This window comes from Cydia pomonella, chromosome 17, assembly GCF_033807575.1.
Source record: "Cydia pomonella isolate Wapato2018A chromosome 17, ilCydPomo1, whole genome shotgun sequence".
Classification (NCBI taxonomy): domain Eukaryota; kingdom Metazoa; phylum Arthropoda; class Insecta; order Lepidoptera; family Tortricidae; genus Cydia; species Cydia pomonella.
This window is the reverse complement of record NC_084719.1, coordinates 11,996,234-12,024,023: the sequence shown is the minus strand read 5'-3', so window position 1 is coordinate 12,024,023 and position 27,790 is coordinate 11,996,234. Positions and strand designations below refer to the sequence as shown.

Genomic DNA, 27,790 nt, shown 5'->3' with positions numbered 1-27,790 from the left:
GTGAGAGTAAAAGAGAAAGATCCCGCAATTTGCGAATTTCGGTTTTCGCGGCAGGCCCCCTGCACGTTCGTTACCATAACAAGACTGTGTTCCGATATATATGGCCACTTTCGCCGTCACTATCTATTTGATGCTGACTGTACTGATGTAATAACAGCATTAAATGCATAAACTGTATAATCAGTACCTACTGATAATTGACGGTCACTGATATGTCGTCTTTTTGGCTTCTAGAAGCTTTGATAGAAGGAAGTAGGATACTTTAAACGCATCTATTACTTAATCAGTATTTTATAAGCATTATTGGGATTCATAAGAGTGAGAAACCATTCAATCACTCAATCAGTTCAAATGTTTTGTAGTTACTGCGGACCTCGCCGAGGACTCTTCGTTTTGTCGTCGGCGCGGTTAAATAAAAATTGCAAGTGGACTGGACAGCAATTCCTGAAAATTAAATCAATATTTATAATGACAGCCTTTTTCATTTTTTTGGACGACCGGTTTGGCCTAGTGGGTAGTGACCCTGCCTACGAAGCTGATGGTCCCGGGTTCAAATCCTGGTAAGGGCATTTATTCATGTGATGAGCATGGATATTTGTTCCTAAGTCATGGGTGTTTTCTATGTATTTAAGTATTTATAAATATTTTATATATTATATATATATCGTTGTCTAAGCACCCTCAACACAAGCCTTATTGAGCTTACTGTGGGACTTGGTCCATTTGTGTAATAATGTCCTATAATATTTATTTATTCATAACAAAAAGGAAAATAAATTCTTTTAAGGTCTGTACCAGTTATGAGTGATCTTACACCTATTTAGTCCATGCTTGCGACTTCGCCTGTGTAGAAGTAGGTAATTATGGGCCAATTACATTCACACTTCCCGATATCGGGCCCGAAGTCAAGCGCCAATTACATCCTTACTTCCCGATACCGGGCCCGTTTTTCGGGTCCGATGTTTTTTCCGTTTCACGAAATATCAGCACATTGTTAACAATATTTGAAATGTTAAAAATATATTGTCTCTAATTGCCAAAAATGTTTTTGTTTGATATTTTTGCATATGAACCATTTTTTTACATTTCAAATATTGAAAACGATATGTTGATATTTGGTGAAACGGAAAAATATTCTTGCTCGGGCTCGACGTCGGGTCTGATAACAGGCCTCATAAAGTGTGGATGTAATTGGCACTTTAGTCCCGATGTAGGCCTGATATTGGTTTTCATACATAGCAAACAAAGTATGGAGTGAAACAAAGTATTTTTTACATGTCAAATATTGTGCAGTATGTAATCATATTGCGTGAAATGGAAAACGATTATCAGGCCCAACATCGGAACTGACTCCGGGCCCGATATTAGGGTTGTTGTTTAACCAAACGTTGCCCTAAAATTGAACTTTTACCCTAAAAACGGCTTTAAATATGTTAAATTAACAACATATATTTTGACACATGCTTTCGCGCCCAAAACGCTAAAAAACGAGAAAAAAAAATACTTAAGCCGTAGCCACCTAAATGGCTACGGCTTAAGTATTTTTGGGTGGGCAAGCTGTGTACGCGTGCGGCTGGGTTTTTAAACAACTAATAAAATACGTTTTCTGCAATAATTGAGTTATTTTATCATATCATAAAGTATTCATTATCTATTATCATTTCTATGATGTTAATTTTTAGTGAAGATATCGAAGCTTCAATTAATTGCCCACGATCAAAATAGCTACGGCTTGAGTATTCAATTTTATACTGAGAATAGACAACGGGGGGCCTACCGCGAAAACCGAAATTCGCAAATTGCGGGGATCTTTCTCTTTTACTCTGACTAAGACGTAATTAGAGTGACAAAGGAAAATGCCCGCAATTGACGAATTTCGATTTTCCCGGTAGCCGCCCTGGATCTTTTGTCAAGGACGCTTACGCTTTGCTTACGCTACACTGCGTTGATAATGGCGTAAAGTGCCATCGACAATAAAGTCCTTTTCAAATCAATAAATAACGTCACAATTACACGAACGAACAAACAAATCAGTCAAAAACGACTTTTTAATCAATTTTAAGGCAATTTACTGAAACAGTTATCGACTTATAATGAAACGAATAACTAATTAACTTATAATTAATTAGACGTTTAATTAATTATTGATTCAGGAACTCTATATTTATAGTTTTTTATTAGTATTGAATGCTAACCAAATTTTGGTGGTAACTACTGGGAAAAAAAATCACAATAAATACCACTGGTAACAACTTGGTGGTAACTAGTGGGAATAACCTGATTTTCGCGGTTATAACCCAGGACGCAATCACGCCAGTCGCCACGCAGTCCGCGACGCGACCCCATACCCAATCCTACACAATGAGGCGGACTGCAATGTAAGAGTGTGAATGGGGGGCTTAATTTGGGTTTTTTCTTTTGAAAAATGCCTCTTTTCATTACAAAATTCTGAACGCTATATGAATGAAACGTCATAGTACATTACGATACAAGTGCGAAAAATAGGAAATTCGAAACGAGTGGCGATAAATTAAAACACGACCGAAGGGAGTGTTTTAAATCGACACGAGTTGCGAATTACCTATTCGCACATGTATCGTACAACGTTTTACAGTACATATGGCCCTTTAAATGTTCGACACAGTAACGTAATATGCTACTTCTCGCACTAGTGCTATAAAGTAGCCCCATATGTACTGTAAATATATTTTTAGGCCTCGCATCCAGGCCATAATTGTTCAAAAAATAAAATAAACGTCAATATTTGACAACAATCAAATGTCAAATAGAATTAACCTACAATATTTAGTTCGAATAAAAACATTATCGGTGGCTTAGGCTTTTGCCGCAGTATAGCCTCAAGAACCATCAAACCATGTCGATAAACAGATTATCTAGATTACCAATAACTTTTAATAAAGTAGGTGACAAAGTCAAATTTCCTGCGAAATTGAAAGGAACGATTGTGGAAAAATGGGCAGACTATTGGAAGAATCTTTTCATCGACTATCGACAAATGCTCCAGGACCTACGCACAGACATTCAGGATGATCCGATTAAAGCTCTAAAATGGACGATAGGACTAACAACAGTCTACGCCTTAGCTAAGAATAACCCGGATGAATTAGACTTTAAAGACAGATTGAGGAAAATACACAACGAAGTTGCTTTGGTCAGTGAAGAATGCCTAAACCCAAAGTCCTACGCGCACTTACGACACCTTGAAACTAGCTATAACCAAGGCACTATCCATTACAAGAGTTTTGGAATAGCTTCAGTAATGTACACCTCAGATATAAGTGAATCATGTGATATGTACAAAGCTCACTGTTCTTATATGCAACCTTCAATATTTAGTTTTCCATCAAGAATAGTTGACTTTGGATTTATGGGCAACTGGTGGAACATTTATATTAAAATGACAAATTACGATGTGAACTTCTGAAATTATTGTTCTTGGATTGATACTTAGTCAACTTAGTGTGGATTTAGTTGTCATATATACAGCAATGTTTATTAGTAAATTTGTTAAATGTTTAAGAAATAAAAGTTAATAATTCCAGATGATAATGTTTATATTTAATTTCTTATTGATAAATTAATGTATAAAAACTAAGATCTTTTCACAAATTATCTCATGCAATGAGCTTTATCCTAGACACAAAAACAAATCATTTCTAATAACATTTTAAAGTAAAATGACCCAGTTACTATATAAAAGAAAAACAAGTTCATGCTAGTTACCGACATGTATTACACAATGCTTTTACTAAACCAATAAATAAGTAGATAACTCAACAAAAATATTGCAAAAAACAATGCCTCTGTTGTAATTCAAGGGTTCTTGTGTATTTATAACAAAAACCATAGCTGAGCCACTAAGTTGAAATTATATAATCCAATCAGAATCAACAAAAAGGTTTTTCATATGAAATCATTAGCAATTCACCAAAGAATTACACCTTTTAAATTAAAAAAATAAATATAGTATATAAATTAGAGCACTGATTATTATTCAACTGATGACAAATCACAACAACTTACCACATTCTCTCTATGAAAAATAAAATCATCTTTGATTGCAATGTATTAAGATCTTAAAAAGGAAAAATATAATAACATAAAAAATCCTGAAAAAGGAGTCTAAACTTAAAACGATGTCTAAATTGGGAAATAAACATCACATTCTATAGATATAAATTAGAGAAAATTGACTGTTCTTCTTGAATTAAAATAAAAGTAATCCAAAATGATTCATACAAATAACATAATAAGCAAGTTCTTCTCAATTATGTAAAGAGATTTAGTGCACAGGGCCTCATAAGGTTGGATACTATAGCAATATCTTGACAAATATAACAAATTCTGCAAGGCATAAGGGCAGTAATAATTCTATTTATAATGTTATTAACTATTATGTAAACAAAATTTCCCTGCTAAAATGGTACATTTAAACTAAGCTGCTGTTACAAGGGAAATCAAAAATTAAATAGTATTCTATCACAATTGTTTCAGACTTTACTTAACATATTTTACATTAATATTTTTACATAGGCATGTAGGTAAATAATAATGACTTCAAGGGCGCTGTGAAGGACTAATTAACAATACAAGCTCCGTCCATCACAGGTTTAAGGTATCAGTTTTTAACTAAAATTTCACCAACATTCAACAACGGTGGATGTGAGAAATAAACTTGTTTCCTATTAACCTTGATATTAAAAAAATAGATATGATTTCTATTATCTAAATATACATGGAAATAATAAAATAAAAACAATCACAGATAAAGACTTCTAAGTTGACTCCATTATCCTTTTGTGGAAGCTAGGTATAACCTGGAGCTGGTTGCATAAAATCTTATACTTTATTATGCAATTGGGGACTGATTGTGTAAATAAATAATAAGCGTAGAACACACGTTAATATACATTCCGTGAAGCCATTGGACGGGGCCCAGCCATGTTACATGAGCAACAGGTTCTGCGGGTTGAGTCCGTACGCGTACATCGCGTCATCGTAGTCGAGATCTTCCCACCCTTCCTCGTCTCCATCTACAAATTGAAATGTAATGATATTCATTGCAATATTGAACAAAAATAAATGTATAGCTTTTATCAAGTAAAATTGTCTTGTATACAGGCTGTCCAGTAAATAATGGTATAACTTTCTAACCGCCAACACTTATCTTTCTTTTTTTAAAGCCAGCACCTTACTTCACTTTAATTAATAATGTAGGTAGGTTTGATTATCTTGAAAACCACGCAACATAATTTACAAATGACTAAACCGATATGTCCATTTTCTCGACCAGCCAAAGGTCCTGTCTGTGTTAAAAAGTTTATTATTTACCGGACGCCCTGAAAAAGACGTTAAAGTGATATTGTGAAAAGTTTAAGACCAAACACAATTTCCAGTTTCATTTTTAGGAACATGTTTGATCGGTTACCCATTTGTTTTGCAATAAGACAACTATCTCAAACATCTGTAGAGGCTATATAGGTCATAAAGAAGAGCAAAGTATTAAAAAATTGTATTTTATACAATCGTGATATTATAGAGAGCTTTTTATTCGAGTACCGTGTTTTAGCAACGAAGCTTGCCGAGTTGCCAAAGTGAGGTACGAGATTGAAAAGCTTGATTAATCACTATTGTATACAAAACTTTTTCTACGAGTCAATAAAAATAATACTTTAAAGTCTTTAAACTAATAAAATCATACGTTTACCTGTATGATTTTATTAGTTTAAAGATAAACATAAAGCCAAAAGTACCTATACAGCTATTTTTTAGCTCTCGTATTTCATGCGAATGGGGCCTTACGGTCAATGAGGTTGTCTATGCTGCTCAAAGAAATATAGTCTGACAAGCCATTTCCGTCTGTAGAAAAAAGCGGCAAATTTAATGTCGGCTGTACACACTCGTCGAGAGCCGCTCTCGGAGAGTTTCGGCACCGCTAGGATCCAATCGGAGAAGTGCGAGAAGAGACGAGTAACGGCAAGGCGAGAAGAGAGCAGCATGTAATTACACACTCGTTCTCGGCCTGTCCCGGGGTCTCTCAACGAGTGTGTGTGTTGAAAATATTATTAATCCTACTAATATTTATACTGATAGTAAATTGATAGATTGATAATCAAAATTTATAACAATAAAAAATAAAAATACTAAATCTAAATATTTTCGAAATTCCTTTATTGGGGTTAGATATGAGGATATTAGGTATTATTTGAGGTATATTTTACAAAAAAATAATTAAACGGTATTGTATCTGGAGGAGCTCAAACTTGGTATTTTTTTATACAACGTCGGTGGCAAACAAGCATACGGCCCGCCTGATGGTAAGCAGTCTCCGTAGCCTATGTACGCCTGCAACTCCAAAGGGATGCATAGCTGAATGTGCAAGTCGCAAAATGTGCAGGTTAGGTAAAATGAGCAAATCGCAAAATGTGCAGATCCCACAATGAGCAAACAGCAAAATGTGCAGATCTCATAATGGGCAAATCGCAAAATGTGCAGATCTCATAATGGGCAGATCGCAAAATGTGCAGTTCTCATAATGGGCAGATCGCAAAATGTGCAGATCTCATAATGGGCAGATCGCAAAATGTGCAAGCAGATAATAATATAACTAACTATTAACTAACAACTGTCCCTTCCTATCGTATTGCTATGGCTACCGTGTTGGTTACAAATTAACGTTGATTAAATATTCAGATGTCCTTGTTTATTCTATTATTTTCTTCGCGTATTTTATATAATATATTCACCTATCATAGATTATTCTTTTTAACCAATGACTACTTTTAGAAAAGGACAGTGGTCTCTTTTGCTCTCTTTTTCGGCACGTTTTCCTCCTTCAACCCTGTCAAATGAAAATGGACCTTAGTGTGTTTTAATAGAGTGCTCTTATTAACATTTTTGACAGTTAATCTTCCTCTGTATGGAAAAACTTCTTATTTTAAAGTCGTACTAACAACTACACGGGCCCGCCAAGAATCGTTTCCTCTAGGACAAGGTTAAGGTCCAGGTTAAGTTCACGCCCGGATCTGCGGTATCAGCTCTACTCGGGTATTGAACACCCGTGACCCGCCCGGATGAAGAGAATTCAAGAAGACTTCTCATTCTCATCTACGAGTACAGTGTGATCTGCACATATTGCGACCTGCACATTTTACGAATTGCACATTTTGCGACCTGCAACTTTTTACGATTTGCACATTTTGCGACGTGCACATTTTACGATTTGTACATTTTGCGACCTACTCGTTTTACGATTTGCACATTTTGCGACCTGCTCTTTTTACGATCTACACCTTCTGCGATTTGCATTAGTGCACATTTTGCGACTTGCACATTCAGCTATGCATCCCTCCAAAGCAGTTACATGCGCGTTGCCGACCCTAACACTCCGCACCCTCGTTGAGCTCTGGCAACCTTACTCACCGGCAGGAACACAACACTATGAGTAGGGTCTAGTGTTATTTGGCTGCGGTTTTCTGTAAGGTGGAGGTACTTCCCCAGTTGGGCTCTGCTCTAGATCTGGAATGGCATCTGCTGTGCTGTGCCCTACCACACAAAGCGAGATGACAATCACAATGCCCATACCTCTCTACACAATGCCCATACCTCTCTATATTTATGAAATTATATATTTTGAAAAGTATTTTAATTTAATACAAGTGACTGAAATGTAATATATTGTTTGAACCGGCTCAGAATGCTCTTTCATTTAATACCGCACACGATAGATTTCTGAACAAAAAAAAACGATGACGTCATAACTCCACAATTTTTTTAAATTTCTTTTGGTGCTACGCTGCTACGGGTCAAATTGATCAATCGTTATTTCTTTGTCAGTTTCCGAATATTGTTAACTTTAAGTAATAAACTTATTTGTAGCCAGCGGGGTAATTCGTGGGAAACGTTAGGATTCGCCATGTGCGAAACCGTTATAGGTTCTGTACCGCTATTCCTATTGCGTACCTGATGCAAGGTTATAATCATCGGGATCGCGGGAGTCAGAACATAGTTCGTAGTCAGACGTCAACTCGACAAGTTGTCTCGTACTTACTATTGTGATGTGCCTGTGGGTTGAGCTTGATATCGTATCGCTCCCTCGTGTACTCTTGGTGTGTAACTACCTATCTTTAACGGTCGAGCTCGATTATGTATATCGTTCCCTATTTATTGTTGTAATTTGTGTTAGTATAGTATTGAGTTGTGTTAATATAGATTTATTGTTACAGCGTCTGAACTTTTTATTTTGCAACAATCCCAAAATCTAAGTACATATACCAAACCCCACTGCCAAAATTATGATTGACTAAACTGTTTCGAAATGAATATTATAGTTGAAGTTGAGTTGGGAGCCCATACATGAAAAGTACCCAGTTACAGTTTGGTATACGAAATCTTAATTCAACCATTACAGTCGACGAGTAGAAAAAAAATGTTATGGCCACCGTAATCACCAGACCTTAACCAGATCGACTTTTTTTAATTTGTTATAAAAAATAGAAGTTACATTCATTTTCATCACACTTGCTCGAAATAGATCTTATTTTAAGAGAGGTATGGGCATTGTGAATGTCATCTCGCTTTGTGTGGTAGGGCACAGCCAGTGGATGTCATTCCAGATCTAGAGCAGAGCCCAACTGGGGAAGTACCTCCACCTTACAGAAAACAGCAGCCATATAACACTAGACCCTACTCATAGTGTTGTGTTCCTGCCGGTGAGTAAGGTTGCCAGAGCTCAACGAGGGGGGCCGGGTTTAGGGTCGGCAACGCGCATGTAACTCCTCTGGAGTTGCAGACGTACATAGGCTACAGAAACTGCTTACCATCAGGCGGGTCGTATGCTTGTTTGCCACCGACGTAGTATATTTCATGCGGGTGTACTGAAGGGCAAAGGCCTATTTTGTTCCCGCGGAAGTTATGGATTGTGAAAAAAAGCTGTAACTCCCTAGGGAGTTATAGCTTTTTTAAATTATGTCACTTTATGGGGTGGTAATTGGTCCGAAGGGGTGGTAATTGGTCCGAATCTACCTCCTCGCGGTCCACCCCGGGCAACGGCTTCGTAAAGAAGACGGCTAAAAGATTCCGACTGTTCCTGGCAAGCTGAATTTGCTCATTACGAGCCTCCCAGCTAATATATCCTTATCAATCTTAGCTCTCGATTGCTATCTCTCCGAATATAAACATGCGCTCAAATGGCGGCCCAATTAAGGGCCCCTTGACAAAAACTTTGGGACCTTCTGTCCAAATATTGCAAATTAATATCGAGGGTATGTCCCAATCTAAATGTGACTACCTCGCTAGAATAGCTCACGACAATGACGTCGACGTGATCTCCATCCAGGAACACCATCTAGATAATTTAACTAAATTTGACACCCGTGGTAAAATCGCGGGCTTCGATATGATAGCCTCCACCCTGTCACCTGTCTACGGCTCTGCTGTGTACGTAAGAAAAACACTCACTGACGTCCAATCCCTTGAAACAACAAAATTGGATGACGTTGAGATAATAACTGTCAAGGTTTCGAATATCAGCATTGCCTCCGTTTATAAACCCCCAAATAAAGCCATTACGAATTCTCTTTTTAAAATTACCCACCCAGCTGTTTATTTGGGTGACTTCAACTGCCGGCACGCGGCTTGGGGATACTCATCAAATAACTTGAACGGCGAAACGTTATACGACTGGGCACATAAAGAGAGCTTACACCTCATTTTTGACCCAAAACAGAAGGGCTCGTTCCGGTCAGCGCGGTGGCAGCGAGACACAAACCCCGACCTGTGCTTTGTATCAGAAGACAGACACGGAAACATTTTGCCTACAAAACGCACTATTTTACACGACTTCCCACATAGCCAACATCGTCCCGCCCTGATCCGAGTAGGTCTAGAGGTGCCATTAGTTAAATCTGTGCCAAAATCACGCTGGAACTTTAATAAAGCCGATTGGGAAGACTACAAACAAAAAATGGACGCAAACATCCGATGGATTAAACCCAGCGTGGCGAACTACAAGCGATTCTGTGGGTTAGTGCGCAGCACAGCCAAGAAATGTGTTCCCAGAGGCTTTCGCAAGGAATACATCCCCGGATGGACACCTGAAATAGAAAAAATATACCAGAGGTTCCTGGCTTCGCAGGATACTGATACAGCGAACGACTTGATTTCAAAGCTAGATGAGTGCCGCCGACAAAAATGGCTGACCAACGTCGAAAACATGGATTTCACTCACTCGAGCAGAAAAAGTTGGGCATTGCTTCGCAAACTCGGGGGCGCTGCGGAACCACAGAAGCAAGATTTCCCTATCAGCCCGGATGACATAGCGGAACGGATGAAACGTATCACAAAGAGTGCTCTTGCCGATAAAGCTTTTACTAAAACCATCCAACGAGAAAGCCAAGCCATCATGCAAGAACAACATCGATGTGACGATTTTGAAGTCCCTTTTACGCCGGATGAAGTATTTCTGGCCTTAAAACAGATGAAGTGTGGAAAGGCAGCCGGTGTTGATGAAATATACCCTGAATTTCTGTCTCACCTGGGCAAACGCGCTATCCGCTGGCTGGCCGAATTTTTCAATGACATCTTTAACACCAGCACTCTACCATCAATCTTCATGAAGTCAAAAGTGATCGCAATTCTTAAGCCGGGAAAATCCCCAGACGACGCGGCAAACTATAGGCCGATATCTTTATTGAGTGTCACATACAAATTGCTTGAACGCTTGCTGTACAATCGCCTTAAGGACACTGTTGATAAAGAAATCCCTATCGAACAGGCGGGTTTCCGCACTGGGCGCAACTGCACGGATCAAGTTCTCGCGGTCACTACCCACATAGAAGCTGGCTTTCAACGAGGAGAGAAGACTATGGCTGCGTTTGTGGATCTCCGAGCAGCATACGACACTGTATGGATAGGAGGCCTCTTGTACAAGGCCAGCCAAATAATAAAATCATCCAAAATCCTACGTCTTCTGAAAAGGATGCTTGGACCACGCGAAATTAAAGTTCATCTCGGTGAAAAGGAAAGTCGCTATAAACTATTAAAAAATGGACTTCCTCAGGGCTCGGTCTTGGCTCCTCTGCTTTTTAACATCTACACTCGTGATATGCCACCGACGCAATGCGATAAATTTGTTTATGCTGATGACCTTGCCCTCACCACCCAGACCAGGGACTTCGAAACTGGCCAAGCGACGCTCACGCGAGATCTTCAAGTCCTAAATGAGTACTACGTGAAATGGAGACTCTGCCCAAATCCCACTAAAACGGAGGTAGCCGCATTTCATTTATCCAACAGTTTGGCAAGTAAGGAAATTAATGTTACTTTTTGTGGTAAGAAGCTTCAGCATAACTTTACCCCGAAATACCTGGGAATTACTCTGGACCGGTCACTTACCTACAAGCCCCACCTAGATAGCTTAAGCCAGAAAGTGAAAAGTAGGGTAAACCTAATAAACAAACTCGCGGGAACGTCATGGGGTGCACGAGGAGGTGTACTGCGTACTTCCAGCTTGGCCCTCGTCTATTCTGCAGCGGAGTACGGTGCCCCGGTGTGGTACAAAAGCGCACATACGAGCAAAATCGACGTACACCTCAATAGAGCTATGCGTACAATAACTGGTAACCTAATGCCCACACCTTCTCAATGGCTGCCAGTATTGTCCCACATTGCGCCACCAGAATTAAGAAGAACTTACGCCGCCTCTAGAGAGTGGGTGAAAGCACAAAAACCGTCGCTCCCCATAAGGAGAACGTTAGACAATCTCCCTAATATGAGGCTGCCATCTCGCAGACCATTCTGGTCTAACCGCAAGTTTCAGGGTCCCGAAACGTACAGTATTTCCACAGAATGGAAAGACCAATGGGATGCACAGAGTTTAGGCAACGCTGTCCTGGATCCAACTAAAGAGCCACCAGGATTCAATGAGCAACGGAAGATCTTTGTGTCTCTCAACCGCATCAGGACGGGAGTTGGCCGATGTAATCATACTCTGCACAAGTGGGGCTACAAGACCTCGCCTGGTTGCGACTGCGGTGCGCCGGACCAAACAATTGCGCATATAGTAGAAGAGTGTCCTCGGAGACGGTATGCTGGAAGAGTTGAAGAACTCTATGAGCTTACAGCGGGTGCCAGGGATTGGCTATTAAACTTAGATATAGATTTATAGCATGCATGGTGGGGAATTAAAAAAGAGACCTTGTGACAAGGACAAACAATAATAACGCTTTCTCTGCTACTCCTACTGAAAGATACATAAGGCTAGGTTTACACAGCGTTATTTTTTCGCGTTCGGTCATTTCCCTCCACCGCTCATCTCTGGTCCAGTTATACTACGTTCATGGATGAACGCGACCATAGAGTCCGAAAACAATGTCCAACATATGCAACAGCTCTATAGAGAGAGAAATACTGCAATATGAGTGGAAATCCTATGATCCAAAAAACACTGCACATTTGTAGATATGCCAAGACTGCTCTGAAGAGGAAAAGCGTCGAGGATTATTCGATGAGAAAAACGTTTAACTTTTTATTATGATATTATGATTATACGTCTTTTTTAATAAATTCTGTTTAATAAATTGTTATACGCTTTATTTTTTCCATTGTAGGTACCCCACTGCAAAGTAGTATTTTCGTAAAATTATTATTTGCATATTTTGTGTTTAGTCTTTAACTTTTTGGCTGTAGTGTATACACGGTGTAACACGAGGAAACCGACAGATTTTAACCACGCACTTTTGAGGCCAAAATAAGGCAAGAATGTTATAAGAATTTAAGTAAATTAAGGAAAAAAAAAATTTTGTAAATATTTTTTTAAATTTTTGAATGTATTTGTACATAAAAAAAATAATGTTATAGTAAAACTGGGGCTGAAAATGAAATTTTACGATTTTGTTTGTAAAACCTAGTTCTTGCAAAGGTTCCTTGTCACTTTTTGACATCAATAGGAGGCAGCGCGCTCGGGCGAGGAAAACGCACGCGCCGCCTCGGGCGAGGCACGTCTACACTGGCCGGTTTATGCTCGCTCTTTGTGGACCCGCCGGCTTATCAATAAGGATATTTAGACTACGCCCCATAATGGCATCATCGCCATTATAAAGGCGTTTTCCACTAAGTTACAATAAGATGTTTTTGTTAACTGCTATTAACTCTGAAACTAGGCGAAATCCAGAAAATTTTATATGACATTTTAGTCTCTAAATGTGATCAGAAATACACTGTTAAAATCTTTCGGTTTCCTCATGTTACACCGTGTATAGTTTTTGAACATCCAGACTCTGAAATTTGGCTGACGTGAGTGCTAAGTATAGGTACCGGATCCGAAGAAGTCGTCGAAGTTGTTGTGGTCATAGGGGTCGTCGAGCGAGTCGTCGGAACTGTCCTCGAAGATGCGGTCCACGAAGTCCGGCCGCAGGTGCGGGTTGCTCAGGTCCTCCGTGCTCACCACCAGCAGCTTGTGCGACGGGTAACTCTGGACATACTTGCGATTAGCCTCTTCAGGCTCAGCCATACAAAAAAATATCCAAAAGTTCAGTAAAATTCGAAGTTTAAAGTTGGTGTTAAGGTATGTACCTCTGTCATGGCCGCGGTGCCTCCCATGCGCAGAACGAGCGGGCGCGGCGCCCGCGCGAGCGCCGCCGTGGCCGCTTCGACCAGCTCCTCTGACACGCTGTCGCAGCCGCACACGTCCAACTCCTGAAAATAACCACATCTTGAGAACACTGATAGTATTAAACTACCGTGAGACTCGAACAAAATTATTGAAATCGTCCAGCACAGCGGCGAAGGGTGCGGCGGTGAGCGAGGCGTTGCCGCGCGCGGCGAGGCCCGCGAGGCGCGCGCAGCGTCCCTCAGCAGACGTACGAGACATACAGCTGTGACACCCACCTGCAGCTGGGCGCAGCCGTCCAGCACGGCGGCGAAGGGTGCGGCGGTGAGCGAGGCGTTGCCGCGCGCCGTGAGGCACGCAAGGTGCGTGCACCGCGCGGCGGCCGCGGCGCCCGCGTCCGTCAACAGCGCGATATAAGAGATGTCTAGCTTGCTTAGCGCCGTGCATGAGCGGCATATCGTTAAGATGCCCTCGTCGCTCACGCCTGAGGGTTTACAACTCAAGATTAATAAATTGCATATTATTTTTGGTGTGTATGGCACTTAGGCGAACGCTCGCAAGGATTGGTAAAATAAGACTGTTTTTGAAATGTGATGTTTTTAATAGGCGGATCCACACAGAGCGAGCATACGAGCGAGGCAATTCCCTCGCGCTCACTACGGCTAGTGCAGACGTTCCTCGGCCGTTTTGTGCGGGAGGAAGTTGCCTTGCGCGTATGCTCGCTCTATGTGGACCTGCCGAATCAGAGATGTTGCGACATCCGCAACCGCGGACCTTTCGCATTTTTTGAAAATCCGCATCCGCATAAAATCGATGCGGAGCTTAATGCGGACGCGTATGTCTATGTGAAACAGGTCGGTATAGGAACAACTTAACGGCGGCCAAGTGCTAGGTCATTTCGTCATTAGCCAATACAAATCTCGTTACGTTTTTGTTATTCGTCAATCGAGTACTTTAGCCTATAAATAACGGACAGCGACAAGAAATGACGAGTTTGTTATATTTGGACTTATAGTAATGCGATTGTAGGGCGAAGGGTGTTATACGAGTAGTGTTGTGAAATTATAAATGGAAGTTGCAAATTACGGATACTTTGTGAGAGTTTCGTTTCGAGTGAATAAAACCAGTGGCAGTATTATATTATCGCAAGGAACTTACAACCACTTCATAAAAAAAAAAACACCATTAATCTATGCACCCACACCGCATTCAGCGGTGAAGTGGTAGCACAAGGAAAAAGAAACATCACAGGTATTTTATTTTGATATATTTATTTTGTTATTGAATATTGTAGACTTAGAATAGTTCAGTAAATAGTTATTATTACCTATAACGAGATCGTCTAGATCCAGAAAACTCGGCCACGGCCTTACTGTTTATTAAATATAACCCACGTTGTTTAGTTTTTTTGTTAAATAAAAATTACTTAAATGTAATATTTGACGTTTTGTATGTACCTAATCTTGACAGCCGCATCCCCTTCCGCGGATGTGAGGCTTTAAGTATCCGCATCCACGGATGTCAAAAAATCGGCATACGCAAAATCCCTGTTTTGAATTGCCTAAAATATTAGAATTCACGCAAAACTATCTAGACTAAAACTAACAATGCTTATTGAAAAGTGTCTGATAAAAATTATAATTTGGTATCGACGCATACAAGCTTTAAGTCTGCTATTATTTGAAATCACGTGTATGTATTTCCCAAATATGCGTAGAACGCATGGGCTTCTTCATATATTAAGTATGTTGTTTGATCCAATGGTTGACTGGTTGAAAATGCCTTATTTGCCTGCAGACTTACTGCCATTTGTACAATTTTATATCGTGCAATAAATTTTAAGTAAATAAATAAGTCTGCATGCTACCAGGGTCCACGATACTTAGCAAGTGCACACATTCTTTTTGTCACGTTGTTTTTATTTACACAAATTTCTGCGGTGCTGCTGTACACACTGCTGCCACACAGTGATTCAGTTTCTATTCTAAGGATTGGACCTCCGATTTGAAAATGGAATGGACGACACCAATCCCACCTAAAATTAATTGTAGGAACATTTGTGGGTCAATAGTGCACATGCAGTGTTTTACTTTACTAGTGTGGCAGACCTACAAAATCTATATGATCGTCCGTTCTATCAGTATCTGTTCAGTGCAGGCATTCCTAAAGCACGTATTGCATTTGTATTAGATATTGTATTTCGATAATTCGGACTTTGACCAATATTTCACTGTTTCACTAGCTATTTGAATAGAGATTCAGTCGGATAGATCAATGGAAGTTCGGTTCAGAAAAGTTTAAAATTTATGACAATGTGCGCTGCGCTGTGATCACTTCACGTATAGCCAATAAAAAATTACATTTTCTCAAACATGCAATGAAATACTGATGTTATGTTCCTTATAATAGGCTGCGAAATATGACGTTTTAGGTGCGGCTAGGACAAGAGGTCGTTAATGGAATTTCATACAAATCTAGCAGGCCTAAGGCCGGCAAAGTCCTCTTTTTTAATTTCCATTCCACATAAATTTGTGGCACAGGCATCATGACATTCTGCCAAATACGCATAATTAAAAAAAAAAGCGGGCAAGTGCGAGTCAGACTCGCCCATGAAGGGTTCCCTGTGGAAGGGCTCCCGTAAGGCTGGCTGCAAACTCCCTTTGGATCGCTATGCCAATCCGTTGGGCGAGGAAGGAGCCAGCCCTACGGTCCCCCGTGACATCAATGATTTTTTTTGAACGTTGCCGAATTAATTTATGAGCGCTTGGGCACCACGGTCCTAGAGTTTCGACTGCAATAGCCACAAATATACACAAGTATATACGGTCAATAATTTAGAATATTTTGTGTAAAAACCTAAACTGTTACTTTACGCTAGGGCTTAACAAAATGTTCATATGACTGTATCGATACTTTTCGGTATATTAGTAGGTATGGAATTATTTGTTCACAAGACATCATTAAGATATTACCTTTATAACTGACTTAAAATAATAACGATTGTTATAATACCTTTTTTGAAGGTGCACATGTTTAGCGATAAATTTAAACTTCACTTTCCAACACAGTACTTATTACATTTTAACAACAACGCGACAACGCGAGGAAGAAGAAGACTTATTAATTTTAACCACTTTTCCACGGCTTTGCCGCCAACTCTAGGAAACACAAGACAGCGTATACTTGTACACAGCGTATACACACCCAACCCAACTTGTCAGTAGGAAAAGGCGCGAAATTCAAATTTTCTTTGGCAAGTCAACTCTTTGCGAAAACATTTTCAAACAACTTCAACTTTTTCATTTTTAACTTTTTCCAACACATTTGAAAAAGAAGTCGATAAAGCAGTTAAACATCGATAGATTATTAATATGTTGTAACATGACATCACTATTTTTGTTCGCACATAGACAATATAATTTACGCACACACTTGCATTTCATTTTTGGTCACACTTTCGAAGTTTGACAGTCGTTCTATACTATTCTATAGGGACCGTGCGCGTTGGAGGGTCTGCCATCTTGTGGTCTGAATCGGAACCATAAACAGACACATTTACACGTCAAGTGTTTTCTTGTGCATAGTAGGTTCTGCCATCTTGTGGGCTACATCGGAACAAAAAACATCACATTTACGCCTCGCGCCAAAAATCTGACGGCTCCTGTGCTGCCTCCTATAGTTCATGCACGCTCCCTATTTCTATGATTAAAACAGAGTTAAAATATTGGGACCGTGCGAAGTGTATGGTGGGGGTAAGTAAATTAGTAAAGCGATCCCAGCCCATAAGGTGGTAAAAATTAGAACTAACTGCGGATAGCGTCTTTAACATTTCGTACAAGTTGAAATGAAACTTTAATTTACGATTACTCCTGAAATATTCATTTAAAGTGTATGGTGTAAGGGACCATTGTATTCTGTATGAAATGCTTAATATAACTAACGTTATTAATTTGATAATTATTAATACTGTATCCATATAAATAGCTTTGCAGATGCCACATACTATGTGATCTTTTTCTAGAAGTTAAGAATGGGTATAGTAAGTTATTCTTAAAAGATAGACATTCAACATCGCGGACTTTTTTATAGACCCATGAAAAAGAGACAACCCCACCATACATTGTGTCGTTATAGCTCAAACGGATTAGGCAGCGTTTTCGATTAAAGCTCCTAGCCAGCGTGATTTTTTCCAACATCGTTATATTTCAACCAATTTACACAAAACCTTAAATATACCTAAACCTTCCTTGAGAATCACTCTATTGATAGATCAAAGTCGTATCAAAATCTGTTGAGTCGTGTTTAGTTTTGGAGTAGTTTTATAAGATTTAGTGCGTTTTCCCCTAGACTTGCGGACGCTAGGTTGCGTGACAGTCGTGCACATAGCGAATTAGTAATATTCGCACATTAGTTTGAGTTTTTGTCTTGTTTACTTATAATTTCTTTAAAAATAATACTTTGATTTTTTTGTTGTTTATTTCATTGCATGTTTGAGAAAAGCACTATACATACCTCGGCGGGAAATATGGGGTTGCCCGCCTCAGACCTATCCGTCTCCGGCCAGCAACCCCTTTTGTCCCAGCCTCTGTAGTAATGTACTATTACAAGACAGATACTATTCCTCGTGATCCATATCATGTAAATCAAAGCGCACATACACCGCCTGTATGGCATCTGTAGTCCAAAACGTCAAACACACACTCGCATAGCAGTTTTAGCACAGCTACCTACTTTGATTACTGAATAGAGTAAGCAACGTAAAAAGCGTATGTACACAACGCTTCTATACTAACAGCAACACATTTCACTAATCATAGGCAGACCTTATCTCGTGGTAATAAGTTCTACGTCCAGTCAGCTGTGTTGCCGATGAAACAGCGAAATGAGTTATGAATCGATGATACAACGAAGGCTTTTATGTATGGCCTAACATATGCTTACATTACAATAATACACATCGTCTATAGGGCCCTAAGTAGTGTACACTAATCATTTCAGTAGATACTAGTTTTGTGTAGGTATTTTCATTACAAGGGGTTATGGTTTAAATCATTAATGGATTTAATAAAAAAAGGGGTGTGGGTTAATAGGTACCTTCCTTGGAACTGTGATCCCTCCACGTGTACAAACTCACTTCGATCGCGGGTCATCCAATGGCAAGCCACAGAAAAACAACCCATTTTATTATAGAGATTAAATATTTTATATCAATTTAGCAAAGAGTTTAGTAGAGAGGAAGAGAGCATGCCATTGTCTATTAGAGTATGTACACACTAGCGTTTTTCGTTGGAAAGACGACGGCGGTTTCATAAAAAATTGAACGCCGCGGTCGATCTTTTATGAAATTGTCATTGCGTTTCCTGTGAGAAATACCAGTGTGAACAGGCTCTTACAGTATCGTAAAGTGAGTGCAGGTATTAGATTGAGATTGGGTATTGAAGCAGCGATACGCAAGAATATATTGGTAATAAATGAAAGTTGGCATGGATAGTGCCATAGTGCGACAATACATTGCATAAAACACATGCCAGCATGCTTACACACATGTACCTACGTTTATAGCCATTTATAGCAGTAGTAGTAGGTAGTTTAAATAAATAAATTAAGCAATGTCTTTAAAACATTAGGCTAAAGGTACAAGTTGGTTCCGACCGCAGACGACGAGTCGGCGAGCGGCAGTCGACACTTGTCCCCCGACCCGGCGACCGCAGATCAGAGTTATGTTGTGCCTCTCTCACTCTCACTCGGAACCAACTGCATACAACGCTGCCGTTCCGCAGTCAGATTTGGAATTGGAACATAGCGACATGACGCGACGACGTATGATGACATTGCGATGCCACGTCGTCCACTGCTGTCGTCTGTGGTTGGGTCCCAACTTTTACCTTATGTGTTGAAGAATTATGAAGGTGATTGTAATCTAAGGTGAAACAACACTATTGGCTCTCAAAGTCAAAACGTAAGAGTGATATAGGGACACCACACTTGCCCGAGCATTATCGCTAATTTTGTCGAACTCAGCGACCAAAGTGTGCTATAACCCCTGAAGAGGGCAATCAACTCACGAGGTAAAGAACATGTCCTAAAAGGTGTCCGTCGGAGACGTTTAGAGCACCTTTGCTCTAATTCTAACGATTTATAACTTAAAGAACTGATGCAGCACATTATTATAAATATAAATAACTAACTAAACATGTAGTTCGTTATAGTTTGCAGCAGGTAAAACATGTATATTTATTTTAATGCTACCTACCACAAGTGCAATCTTCAGTGAATCAGAAAATGACAACAAGCAGCCATGGGATAAATATCAAAGATCTGCAACACGGTTTGACAGTTGCCAGACAGACAGATATAGATAACTGATAACAATAGCATGCAGATCAGTCATCAGTATTGATTCCTTTCTAACTTTATATAAATTGTACAAGGTAAAATATTGTACATTTCGTCCGCTGTGTAAAATGTTTATTAACCAAACCATATTAGATTTTATTTAAATATGCTCATACATATGTTATACTGTAATTGGCTCTGTCTGTATTACTATCTAAAAAGTTTAATGTATCTTTTATAGCTGTTGGAATTGCTTGTATAAATAAATAAATATCCTTTATACAAGAAATATAAGAAATGAAATGATGCATAAAGGAATTACCTGGCTGAGGATTGATCTTCCTAGAATTACAACTAGAGATGTTCAGAGACTCCAATTTGCTGCACGTCTGCGCGACCGTCTTCAATATCGCGTTATTTATGTAGATATTTCTGCTGAGGTTCAAAACTTTCAACTCAGTCATCTTGGACAATGATTCGCAAAAGTCAATATTGACTTGTGGAGTTGAGCAAATATCCATAGATGTGTATTCGCTGAGGGATAATTCTTCTAGTTGCGGTAGTTTGATGAGTATGAGCGGTATGATTTTCCACATGGTGACGGGGCATACATCTAGCCTGAGCGTTTTGAGGTTGGGAAGCGTGTCTATGGCGGCACAGATGACGGTGCCCTGCAGGCTGTAGCAGTTGTAGAAGGAGAGCGTGTGCAGCCGGGGCGGGTTGGCGCCGGTGAGGAAGAGACCGGTCACGTGCGTGTTGTTGGCTACTGTTATGCTTTCTATACTAGCTTCGCTTTTCACTATTCGTACTAAACTTGAGTCCGACAGCTGAAACAAGTGCGTCAATTTGAGGGACCAAAATCTGATTACTATATGATGATGATAATCAATGAGCGGAATTCTTCCTAGCAAAAATCAAACTGTCAGAGGGATTGACCTAACTGTTTTATCGACTTATCGATGTTACGGAATAATATCGCATTAGGTATCCATAATCAACTTAAAAGATTATTCTGTAACATTTGACCTCTTTGATAAGCAATTTGCATCTCCGTATTAAAGTAATTCATGTCAGCGTTACATATGTCATTTATGTCACTTGAGTTTTCATGAGTGATTTCCGTGCCGTGTTACTAAAATGGTTAATCCTAAAAGAAAACAATAAAAAAATGGATACAGAAAGATTCTTATTTCAGTTTCAAAGAAGATTCTTCCACAATATATTGCTCTAAATGTTACGTTCATTTACATCATAAAAGTATTTTCTGTTTTATTCTTTACTATTATACCAAAATACAGTGGCGGTCAGCTAATTAGGGACACCTGTGTTTCGTTAAGTGACAAATATTTATCGATAAGTCGATAAAACAGTTAGGTCAATCCCTCTGACAGTTTGATTTTTGCTATGAAGAATTCCGCTCATTGATGATAATCATAATCATAGAAGTCAGTGATGAACAATACATTAGGATAATAATGACGTATGTATTTAATTAAATTCACTAATATGAATGACTTACCTTGTTGCAAGAAACAAAGGAAAGGGCTTTTAAATATTTACATCCATAAATAAGTGGATTCCAATTTTTAGTATACATCCCGACAACCTGTAATGTGAAAAAAGAAAGAAATCAATATGGTATCTATGTTCCTCTTTGTTTACAATGAAGCTTTTTTAGGATTCCGTAGCCAAAGGGCAAAAAACGGAACCCTTATGGATTCGTCATGTCTGTCTGTCTGTCCGTTTATGTCACAGCTACTTTTTTCCGAAACTATAAGAACTATACTGTTGAAACTTGGTAAGTAGATGTATTATGTGAACCGCATTAAGATTTTCACACAAAAAAAGAAAAAAATTTGGGGGTTCCCCATACTTAGAACTGAACCTCAAATTTTTTTTTTTCCATAAAACCCATACGTGTGGGGTATTTATGGATAGGTCTTCAAAAATGATATTGAGGTTTCTAATATCGTTTTTTTCTAAACTGTACTCTAGTAAGTAGTTTTTTTTAATACGTCATAAATGGTACAGATCCCTTCATGGGCGATTCAGACTCGCACTTGGCCGCTTTTTGTAATGAAACCTGGGTGAAAAGTTTAAAACATGTGGCAAAGTGACCAAGTTTTTATAAATATGTATAGAAATTATATTTTCTTTAAGTAAATCATGTAACCATCACAGATTTAATTTTCTGTGATAGAATCAGTCAACGTAGTATCAGCTAGCTAATACCACCCTGCCATCACGTAAAGGGACCGTGTATGAACTATAGGGGCTAAATAACCTTTAGGCATTAATTGTTAAGTTTTCGATCCAGGTTTCGAGGTGACAGTCCGTGTGCGCCGTTCGGTCGTTGAGCGCCGACCAGTGGTGGTCGATGTGCAGCCACGTCAGGTTCCGGCCCAGTAGCTGCAGCCTGCCATGCATGTTACCATACAGTACATCACCTTAAGCTCCTCCAGGTTGGGACAGAATTTGCCCACTGTGTGCGCCGTTCGGTCGTTGAGCGCCGACCAGTGGTGGTCGATATGCAGCCGCGTCAGATTTGGGCCCAGCCGTTGCAACACCCGCCGTAATACCGCTGTCGTTAGAGTCACCATACCGTGTTGCCACCATGACGTCTTGAATTTCCGAATACCTGGTAAAAATAACATTAATAAATAAGTAAATGGATATTATAGGACAATTTTACACAGATCTACCTAGTCCCAAGTAAGCTCAATAAGGCCCGGCGCCCACTCTCGGCATGGCATGACAAGAATCCCCCTTCGGCATATTGCCGAGGCGTCCTCAGGCATGCCGAGGCATCTCTCAGGCGTTCTCAGGCATACCAAGACGTCTTAGATATACAGAGGCGCTCTTAGCCATGCCTGGACGTCTCTAAAGACGCAGCATCCTTAAATATGCCGAAGCGTTCTAAACAAATTGCCTAGGCGTCTTTAGTCATGCCAGGTTACAACCTCGCCCCTATAAAAGCGAGTAGTTGAGCAGAATTGAACAAGCGAAGAGGCGGGTCCGCACAAAGCGAGCAGCCTCGCGAGGAAATTTCCTCGCGGGGCAAACGACGGGCCTCGCGCGGCCGCGTGCTCGTGTAAGTTTTGTCTTTTAGCGAGCGCGACCTTGGCCGAGCCGCTGGCCAAGGTCGCGCTCGCCCGAGGAAAACGTGCGCTCTGCCTCGGCCGAGACATGTCTACATTGGCCGTTTTGTGCGCGAGGAAATTGCCTCGCACGTATGCTCGCTCTGTGTGGACCCGCCTAATAGATGATAGATATTCAGGATGTTAGATTGTGACGGGACCTAGTGCTCATTCTCATTCTTGCCGAAGAAAAATAAAAGGTCTTTGTGATCAGTGACCTGACGGAGTCTTCAAGCCCATGGCATTGCCCGCTGGGTGCCGACGATTCTAAGTTTTGTCTCGGTGTACCGAAGAAGCTCAGAGTGCCGAGGCTTGCCGAAGGCTGCTTGGCGGCTTTAGGTACGCCTTAGTCTGCCAAAGAAACCCAAAGGCCAAGGCGTCCTTAGGCATGCCGAGCCGTGCCTTGCCGATATTAGTGGGCGCCGATCTAGGGCTTATGTTATTGGTACTAGACAAAGATATACATTTTATTTGTACATAGAAAATAGCCATAACTAAACATACCAATATCTATATACGTACTCTGTATATCTATATACGTACCAAGATTCAAATCCTGGACCTCCTGCTTCATAGGCAGGATCATTGACGAATAGGCTAGAAGCCGTCAGTATCCTTACCATGAGTTTGACTCTGACATATTCGCTAGCGATTGCGTAAAGCAACTCACAGTGTATCTCCCTCGGTGCAAGCGAGATGCACTACGTTTGAGTTGACGCAGTCGCTACCGTTTAAGGCCGCGAAAAACTCATAATGAGGGTACAGAATATTGATCACATAGGGTCTTTTCATGTGCTACGGCATTCAAGCATCCGATAGTAACCGAAAGAGATCCTTAGTTACAAGATACTACAAATGTTGCCACTAAATCTAGATCCTAAATGACGTCTAGTCGTTCATAGGAAAATCAGAGAGAATTGCATAATAAGTTTCAAAACTTTTGTTTAGTTAACTTTAGTCTAGTTGCTCATAAATTTCACAATTTACCTAAGATTATAATATCTTTGTTCAATAAAAAAATCAGTACCTATTGTTCTCCTAAATTAGTCTAACTTCATAATACATATTTAATGACAACTAAATTATGTTTTATGCTACAACATTAGCATACAATCAATTTATTAAACAATGAGTTTATGTTTTACGAAAATTCGTATCCCTACTGAACACAAATACATGTTTTATATTTCATCATTTGTGTAAAGTCCAATGACTCATTTCACTCGTCAAGTCATCAATAATAATAACTTTTACCCTACAAATTACAAGAATTTCCTTTCTTATTCAAATGTTTATACAAAGAATATAATCTTTTTTTTAAATAATTTTTTAAGGAATGGGGTTTCGCCACGCAGTGACGATGTCACCCCTGTATTGAAATCTACAAAATCACCTACACTACTACTACATTATTTTTAAATATAAATTGCACATCATCCTGGCCTCGTCCGATAAAGGCGATGCCAGGAAGATGTTGCAACTACCCATGTTATTCGAATTGTAACATGCCATATCACTCCTCAGCACCTCGTTGCGGACACATTCCATCAAAACATGGTGGACATCTTCTACTTGAATATAATCTTTATCAATTTAAATGTTAATATTTTTTTCCTTTTTACTGTGGAACGTACCACATTACAATCTATAAATTGTATACATGTACAGATGTCAATCACAATGAAAAAATCAATGACCTAATTCACCTTTGGACCGGCAATCCAAAGATGTGGGTGTTCGAGTCCCATATTGGCCAGAGTTGACCATCGTTAATTTTTTTCATTGTGATTGACCCAATTTATAATCTATATTTATATTAATATTAGAAATGTGGAAGCAACTCTGCCTGTGTGTTATATATTCGCGGCTTAATTTTCGAAACGATTTTAGCATGTAGAAATAAGCTTAAGCTAAGGCCTTTAGATGGACATAGGTTACTTAATCATTTTATGAAAATCTAATCATGTCTTCTTCTTAGTTAGAACCTTTACTGGTGAACTCGTAGGTGACTGATACAACAAATTTTTGCAGAAAATATGTGCCCTTAATACTTGCTGCAAGTTAGCACCCCTCTGACATGATTACATGGTATGGCCGCTATGGTTGATATTGGACTGTAGCCTCGCGTATCAGTTGACGTCTCTGATGGTAAGAGGGTAAGGATATTATCAAAATGTACAAACCATTAATATGTTCCTGGACCAAGCTCTGCCAGCGCTTGCTCACGCGCTCTGACCGGATCAAGTCTATGATGGGGACGAAGTTGAGCACGTGCGCTAGACAGTCTCTGTTCAGTATGTCTAATATTGTGTATGTCTTTTCTGTGTTTTCATTTTCTTCTGCATTCTAAAACAATAAGGTTTTGAGAACGTAAGTATACTTAGAATCCATCTAAGCTAACTGCACAAATTTTGCAGCAACAATGTGAGAAACACCACATGCCACCACAAACATCATATTTTCATAGTAATGTAATCATCAACATAAGTTTCATTTATGGTGGCGTTCCCACACTATTGCTTACCAAGTTGCTGCAAAGTTAGCTTGGTATGAGTCTATTATGTATGATCATACTTTAACCACAAGTTAGTAGTAAAAAAATGATATTGTGCAATAAATTTTTAACAGATAAATATAGCAAGACAAAACTAAAATAGTTGACTCACTGCCTCTGCATTATTTTGTTGTGTTCCAGCTTCACAACTATCAGTTGAAGATTCCAGGGGAACTTGACCTGTAACAAAGAATTAGTTTAAAGTGCCCCAATCAGTCCAAAGGGCCTGCACAAAAAACGCTGGTTTTTATCAACATGCCCGGGATTTTGATTTCAGGTAGTTCAGACAACTCTCATAATGAATAATGGGGTGGAGCAAATAATTTTTTTTTGTGTTTATTCCCACTATCATTATTCAAAGATCTATAGTTTCCGAAGTTTTAATTCAAAATTTTTATATTTAATTGAGTTTGTAATTTTGGAAACTTGGAACAAAACTGAAAATTTTAATTTGAATATACATATATTTACTTTCAATGTACATGTTGATTTAGAATATTGAAATTTTTCGTGAAAACTTCTGAATCCTTGATTAGGCGGGTCCACACTGGCCAGTGTAGGCGGCGCGCGTGTATTCCTCGCCCGAGCACGCCACCTCGTGTGAGGCACGTCTACACTCACCATTTTGTGCGTGAGGAAATTGCCTCACGCGTGTGTTCGCTCTTTGTGGAGCCGCCTAATGATACAGGAATGAGCAAAATAAAAATTGCTTCACGTTATAAAAAATAAAACAGAAATTTTGAAAGATTTATACCATTCTGTTCAGGTGCAGGACTATTGCCATATCGCCGGTTTCTAGATTTCCACATGACTTGGCCATCAGCATCCTCGGCAGGTTGGTGCCAGCTGTCTGCGGGAGATGTTTTGAGCTTGTAACCTTTGAGTATCTTCTCTTGATCTGGTGCCATGAGGGCTCTGTAACAAGTATTATTTGAAATATATGAAACACCACAATTTGTTTAATTCTTACATTGAATTATTTTCTTTCTCACTGAGGATCACAACCACATGAGGTAGCTAATGACTGATACTGAACCAGCTAAATCATAGCTGTTTGAATCTCTTGCTTTACAAACATTTAAACATTGTATGGCATACATAACAAAGGAAAGTCAGTAAGGAAGGTTTTAAACCCGCCTATGCTCAGACAAATCAGTGCATGGGAAATTAAATCTATTGTTTTAAATGTCAAGGTCACTTTTTCAATGATCAATTTTGACAGACCACATATGAAGGGTTAATATATGGCGTCTCCGTTAGTTTTCTTATATGTGTTGACTGAACTTATGTTAATCAATGATACTTACTTGTGTGCATCTGCAGGATCACTGAAGGTAACAAATGCATATGTAGGAGTAGGAGTTCTGGCAGAACCCCGTTCTCCCATCCGCAGCCAACAGCTTTTGATGAACCCATATTGAGCAAACACACCAAACAGTTCTGTCCGTGAAGTCTACAAAGATATTATTAATTAGTAGAGAATTTATCTGGGTTAATTTTATACAGTAATTATATAATAACAGTTACAACTGTACTCGGACAATTAATAGTATAATGGAAAGTTTGTCAACAATAACAGTTAATTTGGATTGTTGACATTACAAAAGGTAAAAATTAATATTAACTTTTTGCAAACAAAAGAGTTGTAACTTTAGTTGCATTACCTTTGGGGGTAGGTTTGAAACGTACAACTTCCTAATAGGTATACCATCTTCCGTATGAGTGGGTACACTTCGTAAACCGTATGGTGTAATATCAAGATTCGAATTTAGGGCATCTGAAAAGAAACAAGTTCTATATTCCAAGTCCAAGCCAGCTGGTGAAGAAGATGCGTTAAGGATGTTTCATATAAGTTATTGACGTACAAATTTCACGGCGAGCGACGTGAAGTAACTCTGGGCCAAAGACTCGAGCATCCTCGAGCGCCTCTTCAAGCACATCCTCGAATTCCCACATGGCGAACTGTCTACGATTAACAGCTAAATCGTACAGTTACTTTCAGATTTAATAAGTAAACATTATAATACTGGTCTTGCATAAACACAAAAAATTTGAGGAAATAACACGAAATAAAATTGATAATCGCAAAATGCAGTCAGTCAACATACAACGGTCTCCGCAGTTTTTTTATAA

General features: G+C 39.4%; 2 protein-coding genes across 3 annotated transcripts; one reads left to right on the top strand and one right to left on the bottom strand.

The window, feature by feature from the left end:
* Positions 1-313: 313 nt before the first annotated feature.
* LOC133527142 (uncharacterized) lies at positions 314-27,769 on the bottom strand. Of its 2 annotated transcripts, XM_061864032.1 has the most exons (14): positions 27,523-27,769; positions 27,322-27,434; positions 26,965-27,110; positions 26,412-26,572; positions 25,770-25,837; positions 25,287-25,449; positions 22,414-22,604; positions 21,486-21,572; positions 20,289-20,793; positions 18,725-18,763; positions 13,909-14,114; positions 13,594-13,716; positions 13,336-13,492; positions 3,558-5,054 (listed from the first exon to the last, which is right to left on the bottom strand). In XM_061864032.1, the coding sequence occupies exons 1-14, from the start codon at positions 27,611-27,613 to the stop codon at positions 4,966-4,968; spliced, it is 2,139 nt and encodes a 712-aa protein (XP_061720016.1). In that variant the 5' UTR covers positions 27,614-27,769; the 3' UTR covers positions 3,558-4,965. The 2 variants fall into 2 exon arrangements, with proteins under 2 accessions (XP_061720017.1, XP_061720016.1); XM_061864033.1 differs by lacking the exons at positions 3,558-5,054; positions 18,725-18,763 and adding an exon at positions 314-444.
* LOC133527149 (mitochondrial import inner membrane translocase subunit Tim29) lies at positions 2,730-3,564 on the top strand. The gene has a single exon (XM_061864044.1). It carries the CDS (start codon positions 2,876-2,878, stop codon positions 3,443-3,445), a length of 570 nt encoding a protein of 189 aa, XP_061720028.1. The 5' UTR covers positions 2,730-2,875; the 3' UTR covers positions 3,446-3,564.
* Positions 27,770-27,790: the final 21 nt, after the last annotated feature.